Below are 27,031 nucleotides of genomic sequence, written 5' to 3'. Positions count from 1 at the left end.
TTTGGACCAGACAGTGAAAGGAAATCTCTCACCAGCACATCACAAGGCCAATAATGTGTAAACAGATAATAGCAAGAGCTGTGTGGTTCATAATTAATTCAAAAGAGATGGCATTTCTGCCTTCTTCCCGGTTTTGGTCAGTCATTGAAGACAATTTGCCTCTCAGTCTGCGTGAAGTACCCTATGTCAGAACTGAATCCTTCTATTCCCATCACAATAGCAATAACATGAAGTAATAAAAATAACAATGTTTATATTTACTGGACATTGCACTTGTGTGGCAGAATTCCGGACAAAACCCTGAACACATAATCTTCTCTCCGCACCCAAATAAACTTCAAAATGAACAGAAATATAAAGAAATGGCGATGATAATGAACAGCGCTATTAACAATCTGACGCCGAGACCGAGCCGTTCAAAGTTCAGCTCAGCTTTGAAAAGAACACGGACGCGCTCACTGATTTGTAAGCGAAGGTTTATCTGGGATAAAAACGAATGCGGGTCTCAGATGCTTGGGATGACCTTACTTTGACCAACCAGTTCCCCGACGTATACGCATTTAGGTTGCCCTGTGTGCCAGTGCTGCCGGGGTGCGGAGGTGCTGCCGTGCCAGGTAGAGCCTCTGCTCGGGCTGCGGCATCCTTTCCAGCTTCGCGGCTCCCCAGCTCAGCCCCTGGTATGTGTACCAAATTGGCAGCTGTCAAAATTCTTCAGCTTAGAAATGAATCAGACACGGCGGTTAACGACCCCGATTGAAAAAACACGGAAAGGAACACAAGATCTTTTCAGTTACAGGGGTCGACGACCGATTACCCCGCGCTACAGGTGGAGGCTTGGGTAGGCAAAGTCTACTTGGGTAGGCAAAGTCTACTTGGGTAGGCAAAGTCTACTTGGGTAGGCGAAGTCTACCCACCTTCAGCGCTCACGGCCGCTACAGCGAGGCCTCTAATAAATCAGTCAGCGCCGTCACATCATAATACTGCCTTTATACTGTAGTCTGACCCGGCCCCGGCACATGTTTAAGGGCAAAAATAATTTATTTTATGACATCACCGAATTCCCGATTAAAACATTCGCATATTGGGATTATAAAACGCGCTTACTGTTACTAACATTTTCACTAGCTCGGAAAATCCCACGCTACGTGCTTTGACAACGTCAGAAAGAAAAAGGCTTCATTTTGGATGCCGCGCACCATCCGCTGTTCGAGAGCAGCGTGTTTACCTTCTGGCAGGATGCAGCTTTCACCCAGACCAGCTCAGAAATACGACTCGGACACAAGCATTAAGAATGGATTTGCGCAGCCACGGAGGCTGGAACGTTACCAGTAGTGGGACAGTACCAAACACAGAAGATACCTTGTCTTAAAAAATCTTTATTTTCAGTGCAGAAACATGGGAGAATGACAAGAAACCTTGAGGGAATATTGCAATTTCCATAGCTTGTGATGCTAATTACAGTCATTATCAGAAAGTTCTGCATATTTTTTGTTCTCTGCTGATGGTAGCTGCGGTATGAGACAAACTCAAGGTGCAGTAACAATGCTAAGCAAAAAAAAAAAACCCAAAACCCCAAACCCTAAACCCCATTTATTTTCAATAATACTACCTAATTATTTAAAGTTTCTATAATAATCACCTCAAAAGCCCTCTCCTCTCCTACATACACACACACACATAATCCAAGATAGATTCTTTTCTAAAATGACAACTTCTATCCTTTGAATGCTCAGTCAAAGCAGAGCAGCGTCAGGTTTTTAATGGGTTCTCTAATTCTACATATTTAATTTTTTTTTTTTAGATTTAGCTCCTTTTTCCTTTGCCTCTCACACCATTCTTCTTTCAATATGAAGAGATTTCCAGAGATTAACCATGAAGAAGACTCATGTTCAACAAAACCGTCCACACGAGTACAATAACACACAATTCTTCTTCGGTCTCCTAGTTTTGGACTGTTTTTATCCCAAAAGCTTTTATGAAATAGAAAGATTGCCTCCTAAATCACTCACTGCTCTGGCTACACGGCGTTCGTACGGCTCAAGCCAGATCCAAGCAAGGGTTTGTGACAGCGGCTAGCGCAACGTCTGAGTTTGCACCTTCTAAAGACGTCAGGTGCCCCGAGGAGGAGCCGTAAGCCATCGCCGGCACGGCAGCAGGCAGCTGCCTGGAGCTGGGCAGTAGGATATAGGCTGGAAAGGAGAGTGCCTTAAATCCCGCGCTTCTTTTGTGTTCAAAGAACGGGCAGACGTGGCACTTGGGGACATGGTTTAGTCTAGTCTACCCTTGACTGGCTTAGTGGTGGACTTGGTAATGTTAGGTTAATGGTTGGACTGGATGATCTTAAAGGTCTTTTCCAACCTAAACGATTCGATGATTCTACGATTCTCTGGTCTACGTGGACCAAAGCCAGCGTGTTCAAAACACCAGAGGCACCATCCTGTTTGCCTACACTTACACAGCAGTCAGAGGCCTGAGTTTATTCCTTGCCTGAAGAATTTTGAACCCACAGCTCTTCCTTTCCAGGAGAATACTCCAATGCTACAGGTGGGACACAAGTATTCCATACTCCATTGAAGCTCTTCCGTTAGAAAGATTAAGGAGATGCGGGAGAGAAGGCCAGATAATTGTCTTACCGAGTGACTTAACAGATTAAACAGAGCGCTGGAGCTGGGGCTGCTCACAAACAAATGCCGGCCCGCTCATCCGGAGCCCCTGGTCACTCGTTTCCCCCTTGCATCCAACCAGCCTCTCATCCTTTCCTGCACCGTGGAGCCCCATCAGAAGGAGAGGTGGGGAACGCCGCCTTGCCAACTCACACATTACAGCAGATTGTCTGTCGATTACATCTTTCCCCGTCCACAAAAACAACTCTAAACAAACAAGGCATAGTATTTGCCTGGGACAGCTTCCACAAACAGTAAAATGCTCAAATAAAAACCCGAGGTAGGGAAGTCTGGCCAGATGATAAGGGTCTTCCTCTCCTCTGCATTTTGGTACACACCAGCCGCTATTCTCGCGGAATCTTGCACGCTAAACCCAAAGTATTTTACTATCTGCCTGTGGTATCCTACCTAATTTACTTTGAGTATTTAAACGCCACTGTAGTGATCAGGGACTCTTCCTTTTTTCCTGTAATTTTTTATTAGGGACCTCCTAATCTCTAAATATTTAAAGCTTTATTTGTTTGACACATTGAATTAATTGACTATTAATACAAAACCTCCCACAAAGAAGCGACAGATACACCACCTCGAGCTGCGATTTCTTCGCTTCTCACAGCCTAAGGCCTCGATTCTGCAATTACACACATTTATCTGTACTGCGGCAAAGAATCCCAGCGGGACAACTCAGACTAGTGAAGTTAATCACATTTGGGAAGATCCGAGTCCCCTAGTTTTGGCTTGGGACTGTATTTGGATGAGACATCTTCAGGGAACCAAGATCTGAAGAAAGAAGCACCAGCAGCGCAGTGTTTGATGCTTCTTATGAATAACGTTAGCGCGACAAACCTGAAGGCGAAGGCGTTCTCAAACTTGAAACTCAGACCGGGGAAGCACCAGGAATGGCTCACGCCTACAGCCCTGCCACCGGATTCCTCCTGACCTACACAAAAACTGCCGCAGATCTGGATGCCTCTGTCTGTCCATCTGTAAAATGAGGTGGATGATGTGCATACCTAGCACAAAAGCACTGGGATGAATGATTTCAAAATGTCTCCAGAGTGATCTTAGATCTTTATATGGAATCCCATGGAAAAGTGATTACGAACTGTTTAGTACCAATGAACTGAAGCCCCGTGAGAAGCTAGAAACCCAAAATCTGTGTACCCACCAGTACTTCCTTAATTAATCATAGAATCATAGAATAGAATCATAGAATCGTTTAGGTTGGAAAAGACCTTTAAGATCATCCAGTCCAACCATTAACCTACACTACCGAGTCTACTCTAAGCCAATCAAGGGTAGACTAGACTAAACCATGTCCCCAAGTGCCACCTCTGCCCGTTTTTTGAACACTTCCAGGGATGGGGACTCCACCACCTCTCTGGGCAGCCTGTTCCAATGCTTGACCACCCTTTCCATGAAGAAATTTTTCCTAATTTCCAACCTAAACCTCCCCTGACGCAGCTTGAGCCCATTTCCTCTCGTCCTATCGCCAACTCCGTGGGAGAAGAGCCCAACACCCACCTCCCTGCCCCCTCCTGCCAGGAGCTGCAGAGCGATCAGGTCTCCCCTCAGCCTCCTCTTCTCCAGGCTGAACACCCCCAGCTCCCTCAGCCGCTCCCCACCAGCCCTGTGCTCCAGACCCTGCCCCAGCTCCGCTGCCCTTCTCTGGACAAATCACACTGTCCATGCAAGCCTAGTGTATTACATTCCCTAATTGATTAATTAAAAAAATCAAGCATCCCAATACACTATTTAAGAAACTAACCGTACCACAAAGTTTATCCTGACTATACTGTGCTCTGGTGAATCGGTACACTTGAACTTCGCCCTTAAAATTTCACTGGACTCCTGCTCTTTGTAGCATGAAGATGGAAACGGCAGGATCTGCCTTCACGCCGTCCATTACCCACACTCCTGGCCCGTTGTTTTGGGACGAGAAAGGTCTCGGGACGCCCAGAAGCACTGCGAGGACATTTTCGCTCTCTCCTGAGGGCTGGGGGGGTGACCTGGGGGGGTGGCCTGGGGGGGTGGCCTGGGGGGGTGACCTGGGGGGGTGACCTGGGGGGGTGGCCTGGGGGGGTGCCCCCAACCCGCCAGCCCCGGGTGCCGAGCCAAGGCGAGCGCTGGGGACACCCAGCCCGCGCTGCCCCCGAGCCGCTTCTCCACGAAGCCTTCGCGGGTGGCTTCTCCCAGGGCTGCCCAAGGCGGCCCGGCTGCGCCACCGAGCCGCTCACAGCCACGGCCGGGGCCCGGTTACCGCAGCTCCCCGGGGACTCCCCGGGGCTTCCCCCAGGCCGCCTCCGCCGCTCGGCCTCGCACCTCCCGCCGGCCGCAGCGCTTCGGCAGGCCCGGGGCGGGGGCACGGCCGCCCGCAGCCCGGCACGAAGGGGCCGGGCCCTGAGGGCAGCGCGGAGGCCCGGGCGCGGCCCGCGGTTCCCCTCAGCCCCGGTCGCGCCTGCGCCGCCCCGCCCGCGCTCCTCCAGGGCAGCCGAGGCGCGGGGCAGAGCGGCGGCGCCGGGCCCTTCCGCTCCTCGGGAGCCCGGCTCCGCGACGGCTCCGGCTCCGGCTCCGGCTCCGGGGCGGGCCGCTGGGCCCGGCGCTCGGCAGCGGAGCGGGGCGGCGGCTGCCCGGGGGGAAGCGCGGAGCCGCCGCGGCGGGGAAGGAAGGGCCCGTCCCCGGGAGCCTGTCAGTAAATCACCGCGCCGCCCTTCGAGAGCCACAGCGGGGGAGTTAATAAATGTACGGAGAAGGGGATCAGCCATGGGAGAGGGAATGGGCTCAAGCTGCGCCGGGGGGGGTTAGATTGGATATTGGGAAAAATTTCTTCATGGAAAGAGCGGTCAAGCATTGGAACAGGCTGCCCAGAGAGGTGGTGGAGTCCCCATCCCTGGAGGGGTTCAAAAAACGGGCAGAGGTGGCACTTGGGGACATGGTTTAGTGGGCATGGGGGTGCTGGGTTGATGGATGGACTGATGATCTTAGAGGGCCTTTCCAACCTTAGTGATTCCTAGTTTTTACTTTCATTAAAAATAATCCAGCCACCAAGCCAGGAAACACAAAATTGCTACTCTCCCCTTAATTGGTTTAGTGTGGACTTGGTAGCACAGGTTAATGGTTGGACTGGATGATCTTAAAGCTCTTTTCCAACGTAAACGATTCGATGATTCCATCAACCGTCGAGCTGCGCCGCCTTCTGCGCTTCAACCTCCGCCAAGGGAGGCTCCCAGCCAGGCAGGGCTGGCCCCAGCGCAGGCTCGCTTCCATGTGGGAGCCGTGAGGGGAAAAGGAGGATGGCGGGGCCAGGGAGCGGCGCGGGGGGATCCCACCAGCCCCAAAAACACGGCACAGGCAGACAGAGGTGCCGGGAGGAGGCTGAGCCCAGGCTGGCAAAGCCACCTTCCTCAGCAGCCAGCGGTGGCAAGAGCAAAGGCGGGGCACGTGGTGTTAGTCAGGCTAAACTCCATTCCTTTACGCCATAATCAACAGGCTCATTTTGCTTGGTAGTTGTTTCTCTTTCAAGTTTTAACAGATTTTAATCCATACTCTCGTGATTACCTTTAACGTGTACTTTGGGAGGGCTCTGCTGCTGATTGTTCCCCCCGGCGCAGCTCTTGCGTGGGACGCCATGCAGTCTCCTGTGCACTCGAGGACACCCACCTCGAGAAACGCGGGTTCCTCGACGCCAGCATCTACCCGCAGGTCGTCAGCAAAAACCTGGATTCTCACCGTGGCTGTTCTCATCCAGATTCCGCTGCCAACACACAGCCATAACACTCGAGATCGGCGCAAACAACGAAACCTCCCTCCCCACCAGACGCTGGGAATAGAGGAATTGCCTTTCTCTGTGGGACAGCAGGACATTTGCCACCCAGACTTTAACTACTTGCTGTAAGCTTCAAATCCTGCCTGCAACAGAGAATGCTCTCGTGCCTTCAAACACGCACGTGCGCCTATATGTTGTGGGTCCCTGCCCAGGCGCTCTGAGCTTGCAGCGCTCATCGCTCATTAAACCTCCTTCTCCTCCAATTATGTTTCTCGGACATCCACTGCCTCCATCCCTGATACAAAAAAAACATTTTCTGAGTCTCATCAATCTATAACTAGGCTAAACTGGCTGTTCAGGAATAATCAAATTAATGTGGATGCTAACGAATGGCAAATCTCATCTCACGCACACGTCAGAGGAATAATAAACACTGAAACAGGAGGCAAAACTTCAAAAAAAAATCTTCAACGTTTAGACTAATTCTTAGAAACGGGAAGCTTTTCTGTATTATTGTGAACGAAAAGCTTGGCATCGATAGCTTTAAGCTATACAACACCGCTTTGCTAGCGTTACTGTAATTTCACCATAGTCAAAAGGCAAACTGGATCCCTTGGGGTTCCTGTTAATAATTAGACATAGACTGAAGAGTTTTTAAACACAAATTCACTGACTCAAGGCAAGCCAACTGCCTTATCAAGACTGCAGTTTAGTATTCCTTAGCTCTGATGTTTCTGAGCCTTTGCACGCCAACTACAGCTTCCTAACAATTCTTACCTAAGGTAGAACAGTTTTGCTCCACAAACTACTGCCACGGAACGGTTTGACTAGTATTCCGATGGCTGTTCCTAAACTTAACAGTACTGCTCCTATAAATTACAAAACAACTTCATGAGGAGGTGTGGGTGTAAATCAATATTCTTGTTTCACTGCGTTAACAGAGGCTGAACTTTCCATAATGACTACTGCAAGTAACATTTTCTCTTCTAGCCCAAATAAAGTTCCACTGCTTTTCAGGCAACACCGAGCTGTATTTTGGTATGGGATTTGGGGGTTTTAATATGTATGTAATGCTGGATGGGATTATGACAAAGGGAGGACAATTTTGCTGCTGGGAGGGGAAAAAAAAAAAAAAAAAAGCCTAATTCTTTCCTGCAGTCACCCAGCCTGGCTTACAGAATACAGTAAGAAATTACCACACCGGCATTTACAAAACCAAACCCAAACTTCTTTAAAACTGGCAATTTAAGAATACGTGGAACCTCTGTGACACAGACATGAGACCTGACCATGTGGTACACAGCCAAGTTCCAAAGAATAACTCCATTAAATCTGCAGGCATGTTTTCTTCTCTAGGTGATTAATTTTTTCCCTACCCCCAAGGGAAACTAATGGGACACCTCTTTAGTTAATAGAAGATATTCAAAACTATGTTACAGTATCAGTATGTGAATATAGGACAGGTTTAGATGACAACATTTTACAACTTGGTAAAATACAATCTCCCTGAAAAAGAAAAGTTATTAGAATACAGTATCATCAAGCCTGGTCATCCAGGTCCTGTTTGCAACTCTGCCGCTGGCTTAAAGCGGGACTTTTAGCAAAACAGTTACATCTGTTTCCCCATTTGTAAGCTGGCAGCTACCGATACTTCTCTTCCTCATACAACTGAGGACACACAGAATCAAGTCAAGCTCTGGTGCAGAAGCAGAGACATCCAGTGAAGAGAGTTAGATCATGGATCCACTTTTCTGTTTGTAAAGTGCACGGTATAATTAGTGAGTACCGAAAGGAAAAAATGGACTAAAAATGAGCCCTTTGAAAGAGATACAGAGTGAGAGCTGAATGTCTTGCACTAAGGTTATGTATTTAACAGTTTTACATGAAATATTTATATATAAAAACTTTGTTAAGTGCTTTTTCTCCAATTTAAAAATCTAAAGAATTCAAAAATAAGGCATTCAATATTTGAAAAAGTACAGATTTACAAAATGTGTATATTCTGTCATGAAAACTCCACACCAACATTATACACTTGGAAAAAAAATACAAACAGGATATATTACAAATTTATGTAGCAATAACTTAGTTCATACCATGCAATAAAAAGTACGTTAATCAAGATACACAAGCTTTTACGTTTCCTAAACTGGAGGGCTTAATTTTGTTTGCAAATGAGTGTTTATGCAAATTCTCAGAACTGTGGCACTTGAAATTTCTGGTAGCCTGTCTATTGAGAGTTAAATTGTACATAATGATTATGAGGATGGAGAGTAACAAAGCGGCCGTTACGAATCATTCCAACTTTGTTCGACAATAGCTGAAACTCTTTTCTCATATTCACGTTTGTTCTCCTGATAGAGTTGTGCCGCCTGACTGTTTGCTGGACTGTTTGGGTTAGGTTCATCAAGCAGAGACTGTAAAAAGGGGAAAACAAAACATGAGACAAACCAACACGTTTTAAATCAGGGAAAAAGCAACTTACAGCTTTCAAAACACATGTGTTTCAGGAGGCAGACATGACTCAGAAGAGCCCAATTGAAAAAAAAGAATAACCAAACAGTTAAACTCATGGTTAGGCACCCATAATTACACTACTGAACCTCAAATTATACACTGCATAAGCGTTAGCGCTGTGTACACTTCTAGGTTCACAAACCTAAGAGATACACGGCCACCTGTGCCAGTTAGCAGTATGATGCTAATTGATTATTTGGTAATTACACTACTATTGCCATTCAGGACTAAAGAGGGGCTTAAGATGCCTCCTAGAAGACTTCACTGTAGAAAAATAAAATCAATCACACAGGAGAAAATGTACATTTTTGCCATGCCAGGCCATTTTTACTTATTCCAAGTAAAGTAGGTTTCAGCAGTATCGTCTCCCTGAGGGCTTCATAGGGCAAGGCTTCACGATAGACGTTAGTGTTTCAAACACTAAGCAAATTTCTACATCTCATTGTCCTATCTTGACTAAAAACAGTTAAAAAGGAATCCAAACCAGTTAACTGTTTTCCTGTTAAAAAAAAAAAAATCTAATGGCAATTTTGTAGCTCAAAATTAGTAATTGCATAGGTCAGCACCTTAGCCTTTACTTGATCTACAAAGCTACTGCTTAGCTCACAAGTAGTGGAAGTCTGATACAGATACCTGCAAGCCACATCACTGAGCCGTGTACTCTGGAATAGAGACCAACAGCAACATAATCATTTGCTAAAATAGATGTAAAGTTACCTGAATTGAAGTTAAAATAGATGAAACATCGTATGTTGGACTCCAGCGATTCTGAAGAATATCTAAACATATGCTACCATCCGCATAAACTGTAAATACAACATAGATACCATTTAGAAACTAGTCAGATTTATTTTACAGTTTGCTCATTACATACTGTTCAAGGCAGAGTTACCATTCCAATTTAGACTGTGCTTAAATTAACGCTTTAGGAAAGGACAGCAGCTACGTCTCTCAAATTTTCTGTGGTTTGACAGCTTGCATTTTGAAGGAGATGTATTACTAGAAGTAACAGAACACGGACGAGGAAAAGAAGGAAGGTCTAAAGATTATGGCATTATTAGGGCATTAGCACAGGAACCGGCAGACTGGGTTTGCTCCTCCTGTGTGACTGGCACAGACACACACAGAGGTGAGGCCCCTCGCTCCCGGAGAGCGGCGAGACACATACTGCAGCAGTGGAATCCACTGCACAGGCGAGCATTGCGCGGTCTGAGCGGACTCACGCAGGAACGGAGGGAGTTCCTGCCCCGTTTTCATGTGCTCTACACTCACTATGACAGACAATAGAAAAACGTGCCTGAAATCCTACTTCTGTCTGGGTAGCTATCAGCAGTTTTAATAAAAGAGCCTGTATGCAACTGGGATCGGCCAAACTCCTACACCCCAGTCTTCTAGCTTGTTCACACCAATGAAAAGCAACAAATTGCAAAAACCCTGCCAGAGGCACGCTGGCCTGCGTGTTATGTGACAGATGAATGGTCAGACAGCACTGTCTAAAAAGTCACAGAACTGAAGCCAAGGTCACCTCTGTTCAAGGAGGGGTCAAACTACAAGAAACGCTGTAATGGGCTCATGCTTCAACCCTCAAATTGAATCTATACGCCCCTTTGCTACCGAGGGGCTTGAAAAAGGAGGAGGCACGGTTTGTGTTTTCCGCATGCAAGAACAACTGGATAAAACCTAGCAAGCGCTGGAGCAGGAACCACAGCACTGTCCCATAAAGCTGTCCTCATCACTGAGTTAGGCTCAGCTGCCTCCCCCTCTGCGCTCCCCTACGACTGTGCGCTCTCAGCTTCCTCCTTGTGCTAGTTCTGGTTGGTACAGTGACCCAAACGAAGGCATGGGCTTGGCTGAAATCTCACCCGACAGAAATAAGTCACATTTGGCTCCATCAGTTCCCTACTCCCATTCACGACGTGGCTGCACATCCACGACTGCTGTTAAATGGAAGGCGGCAGGAATCTGCAACCAGAATTGCCTCTTTAAGCCAACCTAAGTGCAGCCGCTGCTGAAAATGCTCACAGGCTTTGCTACTGAGGCTGTATATTGATCAGAAAGAGACAGATAGCTGCTTCTTAATAGCATCATAATTCTTAATTTTTCATCAAGCAGTTGCTGTCCTAGACGTCTACTTAGGAGGTGGCAATGAAGAGAGATGGAGAGCTGTTAAGCATTCTGGAGCTTTGCAGAATACATGACCACACCATAATATTTAATGGGTATTATGGCTAAATAAAAATTATTTACTCACCGTTTGGATGGAACATTTTTGATAAAAACCTTACAGTTGGAGGCTTATTTGGATATTCTTCTGAAAATTCTATTACTAGTTTAAAAGTACCTGTCCAAACAAACATAAATACAATCAGATAACTAACAACAAAGGAACACTGCCAAGAACAGACATGACATAAGTTAATTTATGTGCTCCGTGATCAATATTTCCTCTCACCATTATATAAACAAACAACACTGAGGCTGGTTTCTTTTCATATGTTTCAAGTGATAATGGAACCATGAACTACTACTCAGTGACAGTAATAAAACCAGCAGCAGCAAGGTAGAAGCTTGGAGGTTCACTGTATACATGGCAAAGGCAGCTAGATCCAACATCAATTATCCCACCGCCCTCCCCTTCTTCTGTGACCTAACGTGCCGGTTCCATGAACTTCGGTGACTTTAAGGCGTTTCATTAAGAAGGCACTGTGGTGCCAGCAAAGAAACACTGGAATTTCATAATCGGCAATCTCAGTCTTTGGAGCTCACGACTGATTCACTGAAAACCTTTATTATGGATCAGTGAATAATTTACTGTAACTCCTCCAACCCAACACAGAGAAAAACCCATCTGCTGCCGATTACTGCAATAATACTATAATTATTAAACTCATTATTCCTCATATGCCTAAGGGAGGTTCATTACACACCAACTTTCATGTTTATGTACAAATTCGGCATTCCCTCCCCCTCACCGAGGTCTATTTCCGAACAATTCAAGATTTTTCACCTGTTCTTCATTAGAAGAACAGAGATGAATCAAACATGCCACAGAGATGAAACCAGAAAAGCACGCTGTCTTGTTGAGCTTAGCTATGGAGATGCGAAAACACATCTGGCAGCACTAGACCGGCTTCCCCCACTAAAAGCTCTAGCATATATGTACAAACAAGTATTGATTTAAGCACTGCTTTGTAGCTTTCTAACTAACCATCGACCGCTATGACAAGATACTGCTTACATCAAAATACGTATTTTTATAGCCAACAAGACCTTACTCCTTCGCTTGCTTGCTTAGTTCGTTCCAAATTATATAGAGATAACATCTATTATTTTTTCAAAGCAGAACAAAGTTAATACTGGCAACGTTTACAAGAATGACAGAGGATAGAAACGTTAGCGGCTTACCATCTTCAAAAGGTGTCCCTTCTGGCCTGAAAGGTTTTAAAAACAAACTCCTGTTAAAAATGATCATTACCTACTTCTAAACAGGCACAGTAAATTCCTATCTTCTTCCTCATCCTCCCCAAAATATACGTAGAGGCAGTAATTTAAATATTTAGAGCAGTATCCAGAGGCAACCTCTGGGAGCTCTGTCATATCTAAGACACCTCCCCAGAGTCAATCAGCTGGCCGAGGTACCTACTTGATCACCATCCCAAACGATACATCTGCCGTTACGTGACAAGATTGGACATTATGAGCAAATTACTAGCGAGCATACTTCAGTTTTGTGAAAGGATACTAAGCCAGTTCCTGTTCGGTAGGATACGTAATCTAACTTCCCAGACAGAACCTGTACCTCGTCCTACTGGGAATCAATCCAATCGCTGCTAATACATCTGGATTTAATGGCCGAGAACATGCGGCTTTTATGTACTTAAAAGAGGAAGCCTGCTTTTTCATAACCCAACTCCTACACAGCCTAACCTATTTATTAAGCCATGTGCAAGCTTTATTCAACAAAAAAGATGAAGAAATTTTAAATTTTTTTCTTTCCTACTCATTCTGTATTACCCCTGAAAACAGATTTTTCACTACAACAGCACACTTGGTCATTTTCTAAGTTTCCTGACTTTATGTACATAAAAGAAGAGAGTAATTGTAAAAACAAAACCCAGGTTTTGTTAAAGTTAGCCATTTGATACAGAATTTTATAGTGATCAAAAACTCTTACCCAAAGATTACTGCATTCCATTGCATTATGTTATTCTCAGATGGTGCACCACTGACACCCACAGGAGGGTCTTCCTGCAATCTAAGAATTACAAATATAGAATGACAAGCCTTATACAAATGAAATACTTCCACCTGCAAGTATAATTTAAGAGTCATATCCAGATTTTGTAAATATTTTCTCATTCCAAACCAGAGAACACACAAAGTGTTACATGCAGATTATCAGTACTCCGAAAGACAATCCTACAAGACAACGTGTGTCAAGATTTTCTCCTGTATTACATCAACACGCCGCAAGGGCCCAACAGGTTAGATGAAGTGTGCAGGGAGCAAAGCATTAACCGTAAGAATAATTTAAAGCACCACGCACAGCTGGGATTTACAGTACTACACGGTGAACTCTGAAAGAGCAATTGCTGCTGGCTGCCACAACGAAGAAGAGAGCAAATCGCAGCCACAAACAGGAGCTGAAAGCCAGCCGGTGACACTTACACGGCACGCTTGCCGGGACTAAGCACAAGAGACAGTCAGCGGAGCTTTTCCTGCATTCCCAGAGCCATGCACGCGATGTGGCTAAATTTGGTATAAGCCTATTTTGACTGGCAAGCTGATTGCTTCAAAAGGGAGCAAGGGGGAAACCTGTGTACTGCTCCCTCTTACCAGTTCAACAGATGTGGTTATCTCTAAAGTAATCACGGAAGAATTTTAAATTCTTTTTAGTTTCTTAATCCTTGGACTAGGGAAAAGCACTTTACTTACTGAAAGCCACATAAACTTGAACCAGACAGAAATATGTATCGCAACCAAAGAATAGGAACCAGATACTCTCCTTCTGCCAACGCTTCTGCTTAAGGATCGCTAAGACCCCGACCAACGCAAACCAGCCAGCCCCAATCACCTGATGAGCAATTTGCCCGATCAAACCCCTCCAGGGACAGCTCCTACCCAGCCTGCCTATTCAGCCTCTTGAGTTATGCAAGAATAAAGAAAATGCAGTGACTGCCCTTGCTTCAAAAGCAATTCTTTAGCGTTAACGTGAGGTTTGACCACATCACAGTACGCTTACGAAGACGCAACCAGAAGCCCTGAAGACCAAGGGACAAATTCTAACCAAATGTCGCTGTGTAAATGCAGATTTATTCAGAGCTGACACTGGTACGCAGCCAGTAAATTCTCCTGCACTTGCACTGCCTGAGCCTGTGATAAAAACCGCACGCGTACGTGGGTGCTGAGCGATGGTGCTGCCCTACAGAGGCAGCCCAGGAGAAGCAGGGCTCGCTCCGTTCGCAGCTCAGATCCCCTCTGAACTCTGTGTTTACAGCCTGGCTCTCCGAGCACAGGCAGTTCAGACAGTTCAGTATCAACAGCATAACCCACCTACTATTTTGGTCAGGGAGAGCAGGACCAGGACTTCTTCCTACGTGACAGCCAGGCTGCACGCCAAGAATAACGCCTAAGCGTTTGGCCTGACAAATGCACCTGAAGGATGCCTTTGATTTTTAGATCAATTTAAAAAGCTCATGTGCACCCTTGCTGTCACAGGGTCTAACTACAGAAAGGTTGGGGCAAGGACTGGAAATTAGACTGATCCAAAAGCGCCTGGAAATCTTCAACAGCTAGGGAAAATGTAGTATTTGTAACCCCTTTTTAACAGCAAAAGAAGAACCCCACACTTATTTTTCTGTCGGTTTAGTCAAACAAATGAGAGGAGACACAAAATCTGTTGAACTGTTCTCTCTTCGCTGCTCTTGACAATCACAGTATGCAAAAGGAGTTCATATTTAACGAAGTGAATCGGAGTTCACAGCACACGGTCTGCTTTTTCAGTATGAGGTACAAGTAACATAAGGCTAAACAAAAAAAATATAACATGTTAGGGAAGAGAAAAGTAAAAAAACCTGACACGAAAAAGCTGCATGAGTTTTGGGGTATCAAAGTTGTCACATATGTGAGAAATAAATTTCATTTACTTTGTGTTTATTTGGTTATACTTCTCCACAGCTTTAAAGTGTTCCCTCCACCTTAAATTTCAAAATTATTAAACCAGTCCTTCTAAGATTATAAAATCAGAAAAAAAACATGTCCGATTGCAATCCTGCCAAATTACTTAGTCCCCCACCCTGGAAAAAAATCACTGGTTCATGTCATCTGTGTAACCAAATACAATAGAGAAGACGGAATATCCTGCTTTGATTTGAACAGGAATGAAGCAACACCCGCTCAGCAAACACCAACACTCAAATACAACAGAAGAGCTACGCTCCACATGTCAAGAACGTCCAACATTTCGCAGACTCACAAATCAGGCTTTACATGCAGTCACGTAAAGCAACTACGATACGTGTCAACTGTTTACCGATGTATTTTCAGGTACCAGTATAACGTAGCTATGCTAAAAAAAGAAACACTATCCAAGCTGACTCACCTCCAACAACTTAGGAGCAACTCCAGTCCAGAGAAACCATTTGACATACCAGATTCGACATAAGGCGTACAAAAGCACCCCCCACCTTTTTGCACACTCGCTGTTGCGTTTACATGTCAGACTGGAAAGAAATTATTCTAGAGTCTGCGGCTCAGCCATTAACGTTTAAAAGAGCGCAGCTAATAACTGCTTCTTTAGCAGTTTGTATGTATTATCCAACAGATTCCCCGCGACTGAAAACTTTAGAGAGAGCAGCATGTGCGTAAAAACGTTAAAGGGCATTTTGATTTTTATTACATACAGAGAAACGAGGCGTTTGCTGCTACTTTGCGCTTCGGGTTTAGATGCCCATCCCGAATAGCTATTTCCAGAGAGACCCGCAACCTAACATGGCTCAAAAGCATCTAAATTCTGCCTGCTCTCTTCAGAAAACCGGGGTAAACACCTTCGGTATTCAGAGAAACGAGGCGTTTGCTGCTACTTTGCGCTTCGGGTTTAGATGCCCATCCCGAATAGCTATTTCCACAGAGAACCGCAACCTAGGAAGGCTCAAAAGCATCTAAATTCTACCTGCTCTCTTCAGAAAACCGGGGTAAACACCTTCGCTATTCGAAAGCTCGCGTGCAGGCGGAGGGGGTGCGGGAAGCACGGCGCAGACACCGGGCAGCTCCGCACCGCCGGGCCCCTCCCGGGCGCCGGCCCCCCCGAGGGGGAGGGGGACCCCCGCAGCCCACCGCCGCACCCCGGCCTGCCCGAACCGCGGGCCCAGCGGCCGGACTGCCGCCCGGGTAACCCCCACCCCGCTGTCCCCCCGCGGCCGGGCCCTTCCCAGGCAGCCCGGGGCCGCCGCCGGGGTGAAGGCACGGCCGCAACTTTTATCCTCAGACGCCCCCAGCCGTCGGCCGCGGCGCCCAGCGCAAACAAAGCCGGCCCTGCCCGCCGGGACCCCCGCAGCCCGGGGGCGGCCCCCCCGGAGGGCTCCCCGAGGGGGGAAGGGGCGATGGCGCCGGCTCGCCGCGGCCCCGCCCGGCGGGGAAGGACCCGGGGGACGGCGGCCCCGCGGCAGCTCCCGTCCCCGGCACAAAGGAGCCCTGCCCGGCTAGCGGCCGCGCCGCGTCCCCCGCTGCCAGGCCGGCGCGGGGCCCGCTCCCCGCGGGGCGACCGGCGGCGGGGCCGAGGGGGGGGTCCCCCCGCTCACCTCTTGAAGTCGCGCATCAGCCTGCGCCGCGCCGGGGTGGACATGGTGGCCGCGGGGAAAAGAGTCCGCGGCCGCGGCGCCGCCTGCCTCCCTCCGCCGCCGCCTGCACAAACAACCCGCAATGGCGTCTCCCTCCGCGGGGGGCGGGCCGCGCCGCTGGGCCGGCCGACGTCGAGGGCGGCGGGGGGGGGAACCCGGCCCGGCCCACTCCGCGCCGGGGGGGGAGGCGCCTGCGGCTCTGCCGGCACCAGAACCGCCCCCCTCGCCCCCGCGGAAGATACATTTTTTTAATCCACAAAAAAAGCTGCTTTTGCTCCTTTTTTTTTTTTTTTTTTTTAAATGACAGGTTTGGGCTTGAACAAAGCCGTTTTTAGCAAGCTCTGGTTGGAATTTGGAGTTGCTGAAGAGACTTGCCTCTGAAATGGCTGAAGGAGTCGGGGCGCCCGCAGAGCAGGGAAGGGAAAATCCTGGGATATAGGGGCGAGGGCTGATTCAAATCAGACGGCACTGGCGTAAGAGCAGATGGAGATAGCTAGAAATCATTCTAGAACATCGTTGGTACCCCATCGGCTTACGCTCTGCAGCCAGGTAGTGGGGAACCGGGGAAGGGATGCGACCTTGTTCTTTTAATCCCATTACTCCAACAGACTCCAGCAGATCTCTTTGAAGTCATGACCTAATTAGAATAGAATAGAATCATTAAGGTTGGAAAGGATCTCTGAGATCATCAGTCCATCCATCAACCCAACACCCCCATGCCCACTAAACCATGTCCCCAAGTGCCACCTCTGCCTGTTTTTTGAACGCTTCCAGGGATGGTGACTCCCCCACCTCTCTGGGCAGCCTGTTCCAATGCTTGACCACCCTTTCCGTAAAGAAATTTTTCCTAATATCCAACCTAAACCTCCCCTGGCGCAGCTTGAGCCCATTTCCTCTCGTCCTATCGCTAACTACATGGGAGAAGAGCCCAACACCCCCTCCCTGCCCCCTCCTGCCAGGAGCTGCAGAGCGATCAGGTCTCCCCTCAGCCTCCTCTTCTCCAGGCTGAACACCCCCAGCTCCCTCAGCCGCTCCCCACCAGCCCTGTGCTCCAGACCCTGCCCCAGCTCCGCTGCCCTTCCCTGGACACGCTCCAGCACCCCAATGTCCTTCTTGTGCCGAGGGACCCAAAACTGGACACAGCATTCCAGGTGCGGCCTCCCCAGCGCCGAGCACAGGGGCACAATCCCCTCCCTGCTCCTGCTGGCCACACTGTTCCTGACACAAGCCAGGATGCTGTTGGCCGCCTTGGCCACCTGAGCACACTGCTGGCTCATGTTCAGCCGCTGTCCACCAGCACAGCACCCCCAGGTCCTTTTCGGCCAGGCAGCTTTCCAGCCGCTCTTCCCCCAGTTCTTACGTGGAGCCTTAGAAGTCAGCCCCAGAGCCTGGGTCTGTGAGGCTGCATGCACCTCCTTGCTTTCCTCTCGGACCATTTTAAGGAGGTCAAAACACCGTGAGACTCATAATGAGGTGACAGAAATAAACACTGGCTTCGTCCTCTGCCCGTTTGTTTCGCCTCCAGCTATCCGTGTGCTTGAAGAGCATCGATCCTGGGTTTAATATAGCACAAAGCTCCTCACTGCTTTTTAACAAAGTTCGTTTGTTAAACGAGCGCTGCAGCGGCTCCACTGACACAGGTTACTTTAGATACAGACTGACCTGAGCGCTGCTCTGGACCGGTACCTCTTGCAGGTCAGGATTTTACCCTGCAAGGACTTAACGCTCCAAACACTTTTTAACCCAACATCCCACCCCAGAGAAAATATTCAGATGCTAAAAGTGAGAGATAAGCATAGGAATTCACATGAAGGCTGATACTGCAATGGAGCAAGCTTTTGAAAGAGGCTTAGTAATAAGAAACTATCTTTCCCCAGCCACTAAAACATTATTCCGCACACCAGTGAGAAATGGCTCCTGCCACGCAGTCCTCTCTTCTGGGTTTTCCTCCTCCTCCCATCACACACACGCTTTAATTTTACATTCCACTGCTGCTCCTCTAGCTTTATATACAGTTTATATTTAGCTCCAGCTAATTTGTTGGGAGAAGGCAGACTGTAAAAAAACAAGTGCAAGCTTGGACCTGTATAATCAATCAACATCGGTTTAACAACATTCATTATTTCACTACTAACACACACTTTGCCCGGACCGGGCAGCGAGAGCAGCCCTTACCCAAAGCCCAAGTCACTCTCAATGCTCTCCGTGCTCAGAGCAACCCTGCAGGGCAACACTCTCTGCCCGCACAGAGGGGAAAACACCGACAAACAAAGCAAAACCCAAGCATCAGGCACCAAACCAGTTAAATCTGGAATTCTATGTGGTTTCCACCCGGCCCGGGAACTTTTTCAACAACATCTCAACAGTGACAGTATTTCTTCTCCTCTGACACCACCGGGGAACAGTTGCATTGAGGTTCCCTACTGGAACATTTGCTTTTTAATCCTACCTGGCAGTGACACAGGTGTGGCTGGTAGCTTTATCAATAAATTGACAGCTGTATTTTTTTTTTCTTCCTCTGAGGAACCAGCTGCAACTTCTGCTCTGCTCATTGTACGGCATGTGTAGGTTTTAAAATGAAGTCAACTATATCCCAACCTAGTTTAAAAAAAAAAAAAAAAAAAAAAAATCAGTCCCACAGTAACAATAGAAGAGAGGCTCTGCCCTTGCTAAGGTGGTTTAATATATCTCAGAATTAAATCTGCACTAAATAACCACTGATAATAACCTGCTGATAATTATTTCCAGTACTTCCTTGCTTAATGAATTTAAATGCATCACTGCCATTACTGTTTAGTTTCACTATGGACCTTTTAGTTGAAACATTTTCAATTTATCATATACTCGTAACTCACTGACTTCTAGAGCCAGGTGGAAACAACCATTTCAGAACTAACTTCTTCATTTGGTGTCTGGAGGGTTTTTTTTTTTTTTTTCCTGTGCAATTGCTAAACCTATCCACTATAACAGTGCTTCAAAAACTTGGAAAAAATCCTTCCATGGTGTGCAGTCTAGAACACGAATGAACGTTTTCCTTCTACAAACTTCTTGAATAGAACTGAAATAGCTGTAACAACCTCCTGATCAGAAAGTTCTTTCAAGTTCTCTCTTTATCCCTATTTTTCCCAGAAAATGATATTTGATAGGGGATGACATTAAATAAAATGTAGCATTTTGCAGCATAGTCACTCTATATTCATGTTGAGTACACACTACGTATTTATGTAGCATTTTACAAACCCAAAACATTTCTAAGATAACTTTGTCCCATCATAAGATGAGAAGCTTGAGAATTAACAGTGAAAGCAAACTACTTGCTTCTGTTTGTTAAAACAATGCATGCTCCTAGTAACTTCATTTTTTTTTTTTCAGGTCACTCTCATGCTGCAGTGTCCCTCTGGGAAGAGTTATTTATATTAACATCAGCCAAGCCCAAGACTCCAAACTTAGGGAAATGAATAAGCCAAGTCACCTGTTAGAAACTGGTTTTGTTCTCATTCATTGCAGCAGCCGCTGAAAGACAATGCTTCTTCCCAAAGCACTTGGGAACAAAGATAATCCACCAGGTAATATGGCAAAGAAATGATTGATATGCTCATCCTTAGCTCCAACATATGAGCAAGGAAGTGGTGCCAGAGCAAAGAGGAGAATTAAGGAGCTTATTTATTGCACGCAGCAGCAGAGCTAGCAGCAGCCTCTGAACCTCCACAGCTTATTGACTTAAGGGTGTTACTTCAGTGCACCCCAACTCCCAGCCTATTTTGCAGAGCCCCTGAGCCTCCTGTGCATTACTGCCTGCAACCCCACCTACAGAATCATCGAATCGTTTAGGTTGGAAAAGACCTTTAAGATCATCCAGTCCAACCATTAACCTGACACTACCAAGTCCACCACTAAACCAATTAAGGGCAGAGTAGCAATTTCATGTTTCCTGGCTTGGTGGCTGGATTATTTATAATGAAAGTAAAAACTGGGAATCATTAAGGTTGGAAAGGACCTCTAAGATCATCAGTCCAACCATCAACCCAACACTACCAAGTCCACTAAACCATGTCCCCAAGTGCCACCTCTGCCCGTTTTTTGAACGCTTCCAGGGATGGGGACTCCACCACCTCTCTGGGCAGCCTGTTCCAAGGAAAATACTAGATTCCAAAAAAAAAAAAAAAAAAAAATAAATCCCTGTGTGGACCTACTCAACCGACCCTCTTGACAGAAAACTATTGATGGTTCTTCTTTGACTGCATTCCAATGAAGTCTTACATACTTAAGGCCATACCCCCTACAGGCACTATAAGCACGACAAAACCCCAGAGCTACCACACCTGCCTCCCCCTCTCCCCTAAACCGGCTGACCGGGCGGTATTTAACACTTGTTCTGAGCGACTCCACTTCTCCAGAGGCTCAACGCAGCCACCTGCTTCAGGATTTTCCAAGAATCTAAAGGAATTCCCTCAAATTTCAGGCACGCACACATTTATTTTTGCAAAAACGGGAGCCGGGAGATGGCAGTCCTGCCTCTGGGGGCAGCAGTTACCCCCTCACCAGCCCGGCGCTGCTGAACGCCCTCCATCACCCAACGCCACGACCCGCGGAGGCAAAGGCGGCCGCGTCTGCCCGGGCAAGGCCGCTTTAAGGACCGGCTCCCCCTGAGGAGAGAGCGGCGGCGGGAAGCGCCCTGCTCAGGCAGCGCGAGGCGGTGCCCCGCCCGGCCGTGCGTCTGACGTCACCGCGCCGCCGCCCCGCCCGTTGCCATGGCAGCGGGGCCTGGGGGCGCAGGCCGCGGCGGGAGGCTCGGCCCGGCCCGGCCCGGCGGGGCGGGGGGCTGAGGGAGGCCTCGCTGCCCGGCCCGCTTCGCCCGTCGTCCTCTCCGGAGCCAAGCGAAGGCCGAAGCCTCGGCGCAGCGCTCGCCGCCAGGAGAAGCGGGTGCTGGACGGGGGGAGCCGCCGCTCCGCAGCCCCCCGCCGGCACCGCGCCCGGGCCGCAGGCGGGGCCCTTGTCAAAACTACCATTAGCCATTTTCGGAACAGGGCGGTAAGGCAGATCTCCGGGCCCTTCCCAGGCCTGCTGGCCGCACCTTTTTATCCTAGAAGATGGGGCCGTGTTTAGTTTATTTAAAATTGTCATTCTGCATTTTCTGCGGAGGAAAATGTTGAAAATTGTCATTTCCGCACGTGTTTAAAGGTGGGGTTTGGAGATGCCTCTGTGAATGTGCGCGAGTGTGAAGCTGATTCTCGTCATTACAAATAATCCAGCCACCAAGCCAGGAAACATGAAATTGCTACTCTGCCCTTAATTGGTTTAGTGGTGGACTTGGTAGTGTCAGGTTAATGGTTGGACTGGATGATCTTAAAGGTCTTTTCCAACCTAAACGATTCGATGATTCTATATACATCTAAAACCAGCCAGAGCGAGGGGTTGTGAGCCTCAGGGGTTTGCAGAAACGTTTAGGATAGCGCGAGTGCTGCTGCCTTCAGGTGTTACTCCTCTTGAAACACTGTCTATATGTTTAAAGAACTGTATATGTGCCTCAAATTAGTTAAACCTTTTGGCCTTCTGTGAAGAAATAAAACCAGATAAAGGTGTACGAGATCCTTGCCGAAGTGGTAGGGGAAGTTAAGGAACAGCAGCGAAGTGCAAGCGCAAGGACATGGGACACACAGCGGCCATTAAAACACTGTATGAGAAATCAGAAACATCATTTAACAAAACCACAATGAGACACGTAAAGCTCTACAGGTTAGCAGCTTTAAATGTGTCAAACAAGGGGAAAACTAGACCTGCATCATTGCCAGGGTAGGTGGTGACCTGTAGGCTGCTTTATGCACAAAATGGCATGAAAACAAATTCTTACTACAATATTTTGCTGCCAGATTAAAAGGAGCATCTAAAGCGAATTTAAAATTTGGAGACAAAGTTTGGAAATGATGTTGACAAAAGCAATCCCTGTTTAAAGTAAGCAATGGAAGAGTATGTGTGAGTTCTGGTGAATTACTAATTATCCTGCCTGGGCTGTTTGTTGCTGTGGGTACTTCCGCACCGGAGCTCTTGCCTCTCCTCAGCACAGGAGAGGGAAAGCAGAACTGGCCAAAAGGCTTCCCCTCTGCTTCTGCAATTCAAAGGTCAGCCTTGCAGCTCATGCTGGGTCCTGCCCCAGCTTCCCCAGGTGGCCTTTTTTGTCAGCTGTGGATTACATCACTTTGCTTTGGCTCTCTTCCCAGGATCCTCAGTGCACATTGGCCGCAAAAGGGGCGGTGTATTTATGATACCAGTTCTGTGCCATCCCTAAACAGAAGAGGGATTATCTACAAATACTTCCGCGCAAAGATATTTCAGCATTGTTATGGTGCAGTGGGGAGATCTCCCCTAAAAGTTCGGTGGTAATATCTGAGTTTAGACCTATGTCCATGAAAGGTCTGCAAGAATTTTAGTCTGGACGTAGGTCGTGTTGGATTTTCTCCTGGCCGGAGATACTGGCTCACTCTGATTTAATCAAACTTCTGCAAAGTATGGGAACAATAACTCATGGTCAGATTACAAGGTTATAAATTTGGATTCTTACTTTTATGCTGTATACTCAGCCCACCTCCACTCTTTGCAGTGACTGGATGCTTTAAAAATGTAGTTCTTATCAATTTTTAATTAGGCATAAAGGCACATTTTGCCATACGGGTCTCTCAACTTCTCCTGAGGTTAGTGTATGCGGGGCCCTTGCCTCTAACTGCAGACTGATGTCCTGGGTCTCGGTGGCGTTAAGGAGATGTGGTACCACAGAGAGCGTAGCCCTCAATTTAAAAAATTGGTAATTAAAATTATGGTAATTAAAAGGACAGATGCTTTTGTACTGAGTTAAAACTAGCTTTGGTTTTAACCTAAAGCTGCTTCAAAATATCAACGGATAGTAATGTAAAAATTAAATGGTAAATGGACCTCAGCATGAAATGGTACATGTTTCTAGTGTGATTCTTTTAACATGTGAGTTCTTATCTGTGATTCATTAGTATAAACAGAAGGCATTCAGGAGGATATTTTTTAAGCTGGTGAGAAGAGCTGCTTGTTTCTTTGCTGTATTCCTCGCCCAGCAGCAGTCTTTTGGAGCCTGGAGATGCATTGTGAAAAGTAACTTGGTAAATATGTTTGAATGTTGGAGAAAGGCTGACAGAGCAGAAACAACGACTTTTAGCTCATTTTCAAAATAATATCGATCTTTAATTAAGCAAATGATCATTCTTGTTATGAACCTTTTAAAGAGGAAGTCTATTTGAATTGAAATAGAAAGCCATGGTAGAAAGCGTTTTTATTCTTATACCAACAGCGATTTCATCATGAGAATATTGTCGACCTGATTCATGTATTTTGGCAGAAAAAAAAGACTTCACTTGGTGTTTGAATTTATTGATCATACAACTCTAGATGAGCTCCAGCATTATTGGATAACAAAAGGCCTAAAAATACCTTTTCTAGCTACTCCAAGCAATTGAGTACCTTCACAACAATGATGTAAGAACTCACCTCAAAGACTGAACATCAATAAAATGTTAGCATTTTAAAGCCTTTTCTTTTTTGCAGTGTTTTGTCATACAGATATCAGAGGTGTTAATTCTTTATTGAGAGAAAGGTTTTGTTTCATAATGATAGTTTTCAGACTTCCATTTGGCTCGAAATGATCTGCAGAATTGAAACGAGACATCGCACTAGATGATCGGAGGAGTACTTGGTAGTGGTGGTACTCCTGCAGAGTATTTGGACCCATCTCTTGAATTCTGAAAAGCTAAAAAGACTCCGTACTTTATCCAGCCCATTGCGTTACTACCTTAGCAGCTGCCTTCCCTGCTGTTGCAGTGCCTTGCTTATCCTTCCCTACTCCCACCTTGTCCTTCTCCTTGCTGCTGTCTCACCTCTTTTAATCCCTTTTGCTTTGTCCTGCTGTTGATGGGTGCGGTGCTGTGCAGGAATCTGTGCTGTACCATGCAGCAATCCTGCTCTTTCGCTCATCACCTACATTAAGCAGTTCCTAATTGTAGTAGTACCCGGACATCAGTGACTTTGGGAAACGAGGGCACTGTGTGCCTCGCAGAGACAGTTCTGAAGTAGCAGGCGGGTTTTTTTCAGTCCATGCTTTCATGCCTTGAGAACTTTTAAAGCAAACAGAACTTGCTTCTTGTTAAACTGTTTCGGGGGGGGGGTGGGGGGGGTGGGGGGTGTGTCCTTTTTTTTTTTTTTTTTTCCTTGCCTTTGTTGTACACCATGATCTCAAACCTGAGAATATTTACTTAACACCAAGTGGAATTACTAAACTTTGTGATTTTGGTTGTGCTTAAACATTAGCTACTCCTGCTGATGTTTATACAGATTATGTGGTTACACAATGGCACAGGGCTCCTGAACTGGTTTTAAAAGACCCCACATATGGAAAATATATGTGTGTTCTTTTTCAGGGGTGTGTAGGGGGATGTGTGTGTGTCATCTGTAATTCATCTGGTATAGGAGAAGCCGTCTCCTGCATGTGAACTTCTGCATCCCGTGCAACATTAGCAAAAGGAAGATAATCATATAAAAGCTAAATTAAAATGGTGACATATCGTGTTCCTACATATAAGGTCAAAGATACCCTTATGCTCTGGTTCCAGATTCAGTGAAAGCAGTGCCGGGTTTATCTTTAAATACAGCACTGTTATTGTATAAACCAAACAGATCATTCATCATTTTTTTATAAACCTCTGGAAGATGGTAATCTATGTTATTCCTAGGTAACCTGTGCCCATTTGCCCTGCAGATGATTTTCCATATTACCCGCATCAAAAATGTCCGGTAGCGTTGGCGCTGAGCCCCCGTGATGACCAGTGACAAGGGTCGTCTGCAGAGCCCTAAGGAGCAATGCAAGAGAAGATGCTGTAAAACTGAGGAAAGAAAGACGCGGAACTTCGGAGATGTAGCGCACCTGGTTAACAACATGGTCACTTGGAAGTTTTTCCAAGTGTGTAATTAATTCCCACTAAAGATTTTATTCTGCATTTTATAAAATTCTGTTATTGTCCACCTACCATTATGAAATTCTGTAGAGGAGGTTTGCAGTTGCAGAGAGGAGTGATAATTCCTGTCTCTATGCTCCCATTCATGCTGTTAGATATTAAGTACTATTATTCTTAGTAATAATAATAACAGTACGCTTGCAGTAGTTATTCTGGCACTGCTGAACTATAAACATGAAGGTAAATAGCTTTTTAACAAGCCAGGATAATTCATTTATTCTCAAACCTCAAATATAGTTTATAGAGCAGAATGAGTCAGCGGGAAGGATCTGCTTCTACATATCCTTCTTCTCGGAGAGGAAGCACAGAGAGGAGTACGGCAGTGTTGCGTAGTTCATTTCAGTTTTGAAGACAGCAGGCTTTTTGATGAGAGATTTTTAACGTATTTTAGCCATCCCCATGTGGATACAAGAGTAAGAATACGGTATACAATTTTTATATCTGTTTTAACCAGCTGATTTATTATCTGTTCATAATGTCCTTTTTGTCAAGCAGCTGGACACCTCTTCTTCACAGTATTTTATAAAGAGCCCAGGATTTTCAGGGATGGTACTTCCTGAAGTCCAGCATCCTAAAAACACAAGGAAGAGGTTTCCCCAGCTCGCTGCCTTACTGGAGATGCTGTTCGCTATTAGAAACCCCATTCAGCTACAGACTGTCGCCCTAACTCGTACGACGAGTTCAGTGGGTTTAATTGGGATGTCCACACATGAAGAATGTGGCACATCAGAAATTGCTAATTAGAGAAGTTGGGATTTTCAGAAATGCTGAGATTCGGGAGCGTAAGTGCCAGTCCACAGTTTTATAAGTATTTAAGTTAATTTAAATTCACCGATGCTGTAATTACTATAGTCACTGAGATGCAGTTGCAGGCACTAATGGTTTTAAAAAAAATGTGTTCTGTTGAGACATTGAATCTTGTTTCCCCTGATGTCAGTGGGAACGGGAATGGATTTAGGTTTTGCCATTTCCATTAAGCAAAATCAAAAATCCAATAGGCAATTTCCTGTCATAAAAAGATCTGAGAGAGCAGATGGGGGAAGAATAATCTGAGATGCATTTTCTTTTTTACTAGCTTGCTCTATTTCATTTTTAAGAGCATACCTAAAATGTCGTCTTCTGCAACGAGAGCTTGTTTGTTAAGTCTTAAAATAAATGGCAAGGAAAAAGCTCTTTTACAAATCCGCAATGCTAGTGGTGATACCAGGCATTTCTAAT

General features: G+C 46.4%; 2 protein-coding genes across 3 annotated transcripts; one reads left to right on the top strand and one right to left on the bottom strand.

Annotated features, from left to right (window-relative positions):
• Positions 1-8,406: 8,406 nt before the first annotated feature.
• On the bottom strand, positions 8,407-16,817 carry UBE2B (ubiquitin conjugating enzyme E2 B). Of its 2 annotated transcripts, XM_075715423.1 has the most exons (6): positions 16,746-16,817; positions 13,121-13,201; positions 12,352-12,377; positions 11,198-11,287; positions 9,664-9,752; positions 8,407-8,846 (listed from the first exon to the last, which is right to left on the bottom strand). In XM_075715423.1, exons 1-6 carry the CDS (start codon positions 16,787-16,789, stop codon positions 8,718-8,720), a joined length of 459 nt encoding a protein of 152 aa, XP_075571538.1. In that variant the 5' UTR covers positions 16,790-16,817; the 3' UTR covers positions 8,407-8,717. The 2 variants fall into 2 exon arrangements, with proteins under 2 accessions (XP_075571538.1, XP_075571539.1); XM_075715424.1 differs by lacking the exon at positions 11,198-11,287.
• Positions 16,818-23,541: 6,724 nt separating this feature from the next.
• CDKL3 (cyclin dependent kinase like 3) lies at positions 23,542-26,557 on the top strand. The gene is given in 7 exon segments (XM_075715609.1): positions 23,542-23,598; positions 24,070-24,153; positions 24,155-24,228; positions 24,230-24,285; positions 25,023-25,203; positions 25,626-25,758; positions 26,309-26,557. Coding segments are annotated over 7 exon segments (834 nt in total).
• Positions 26,558-27,031: the final 474 nt, after the last annotated feature.

Source organism: Pelecanus crispus, chromosome 8, assembly GCF_030463565.1.
Source record: "Pelecanus crispus isolate bPelCri1 chromosome 8, bPelCri1.pri, whole genome shotgun sequence".
Lineage (NCBI taxonomy): Eukaryota > Metazoa > Chordata > Aves > Pelecaniformes > Pelecanidae > Pelecanus > Pelecanus crispus.
This window is presented reverse-complemented; position numbering and strand designations above follow the sequence as displayed.

Bases quoted from the DNA above. Each gene is read 5' to 3' on its own strand.
- UBE2B (XM_075715423.1), bottom strand. From the start codon at position 16,789: ATGTCCACCCCGGCGCGGCGCAGGCTGATGCGCGACTTCAAGAG. The intron at 13,202-16,745 runs GTGAGCGGGGGG...TGTAATTCTTAG, and splicing joins CTGATGCGCGACTTCAAGAG to ATTGCAGGAAGACCCTCCTG. The intron at 12,378-13,120 runs GTAAGAGTTTTT...AAAACCTTTCAG, and splicing joins TGGAATGCAGTAATCTTTGG to GCCAGAAGGGACACCTTTTG.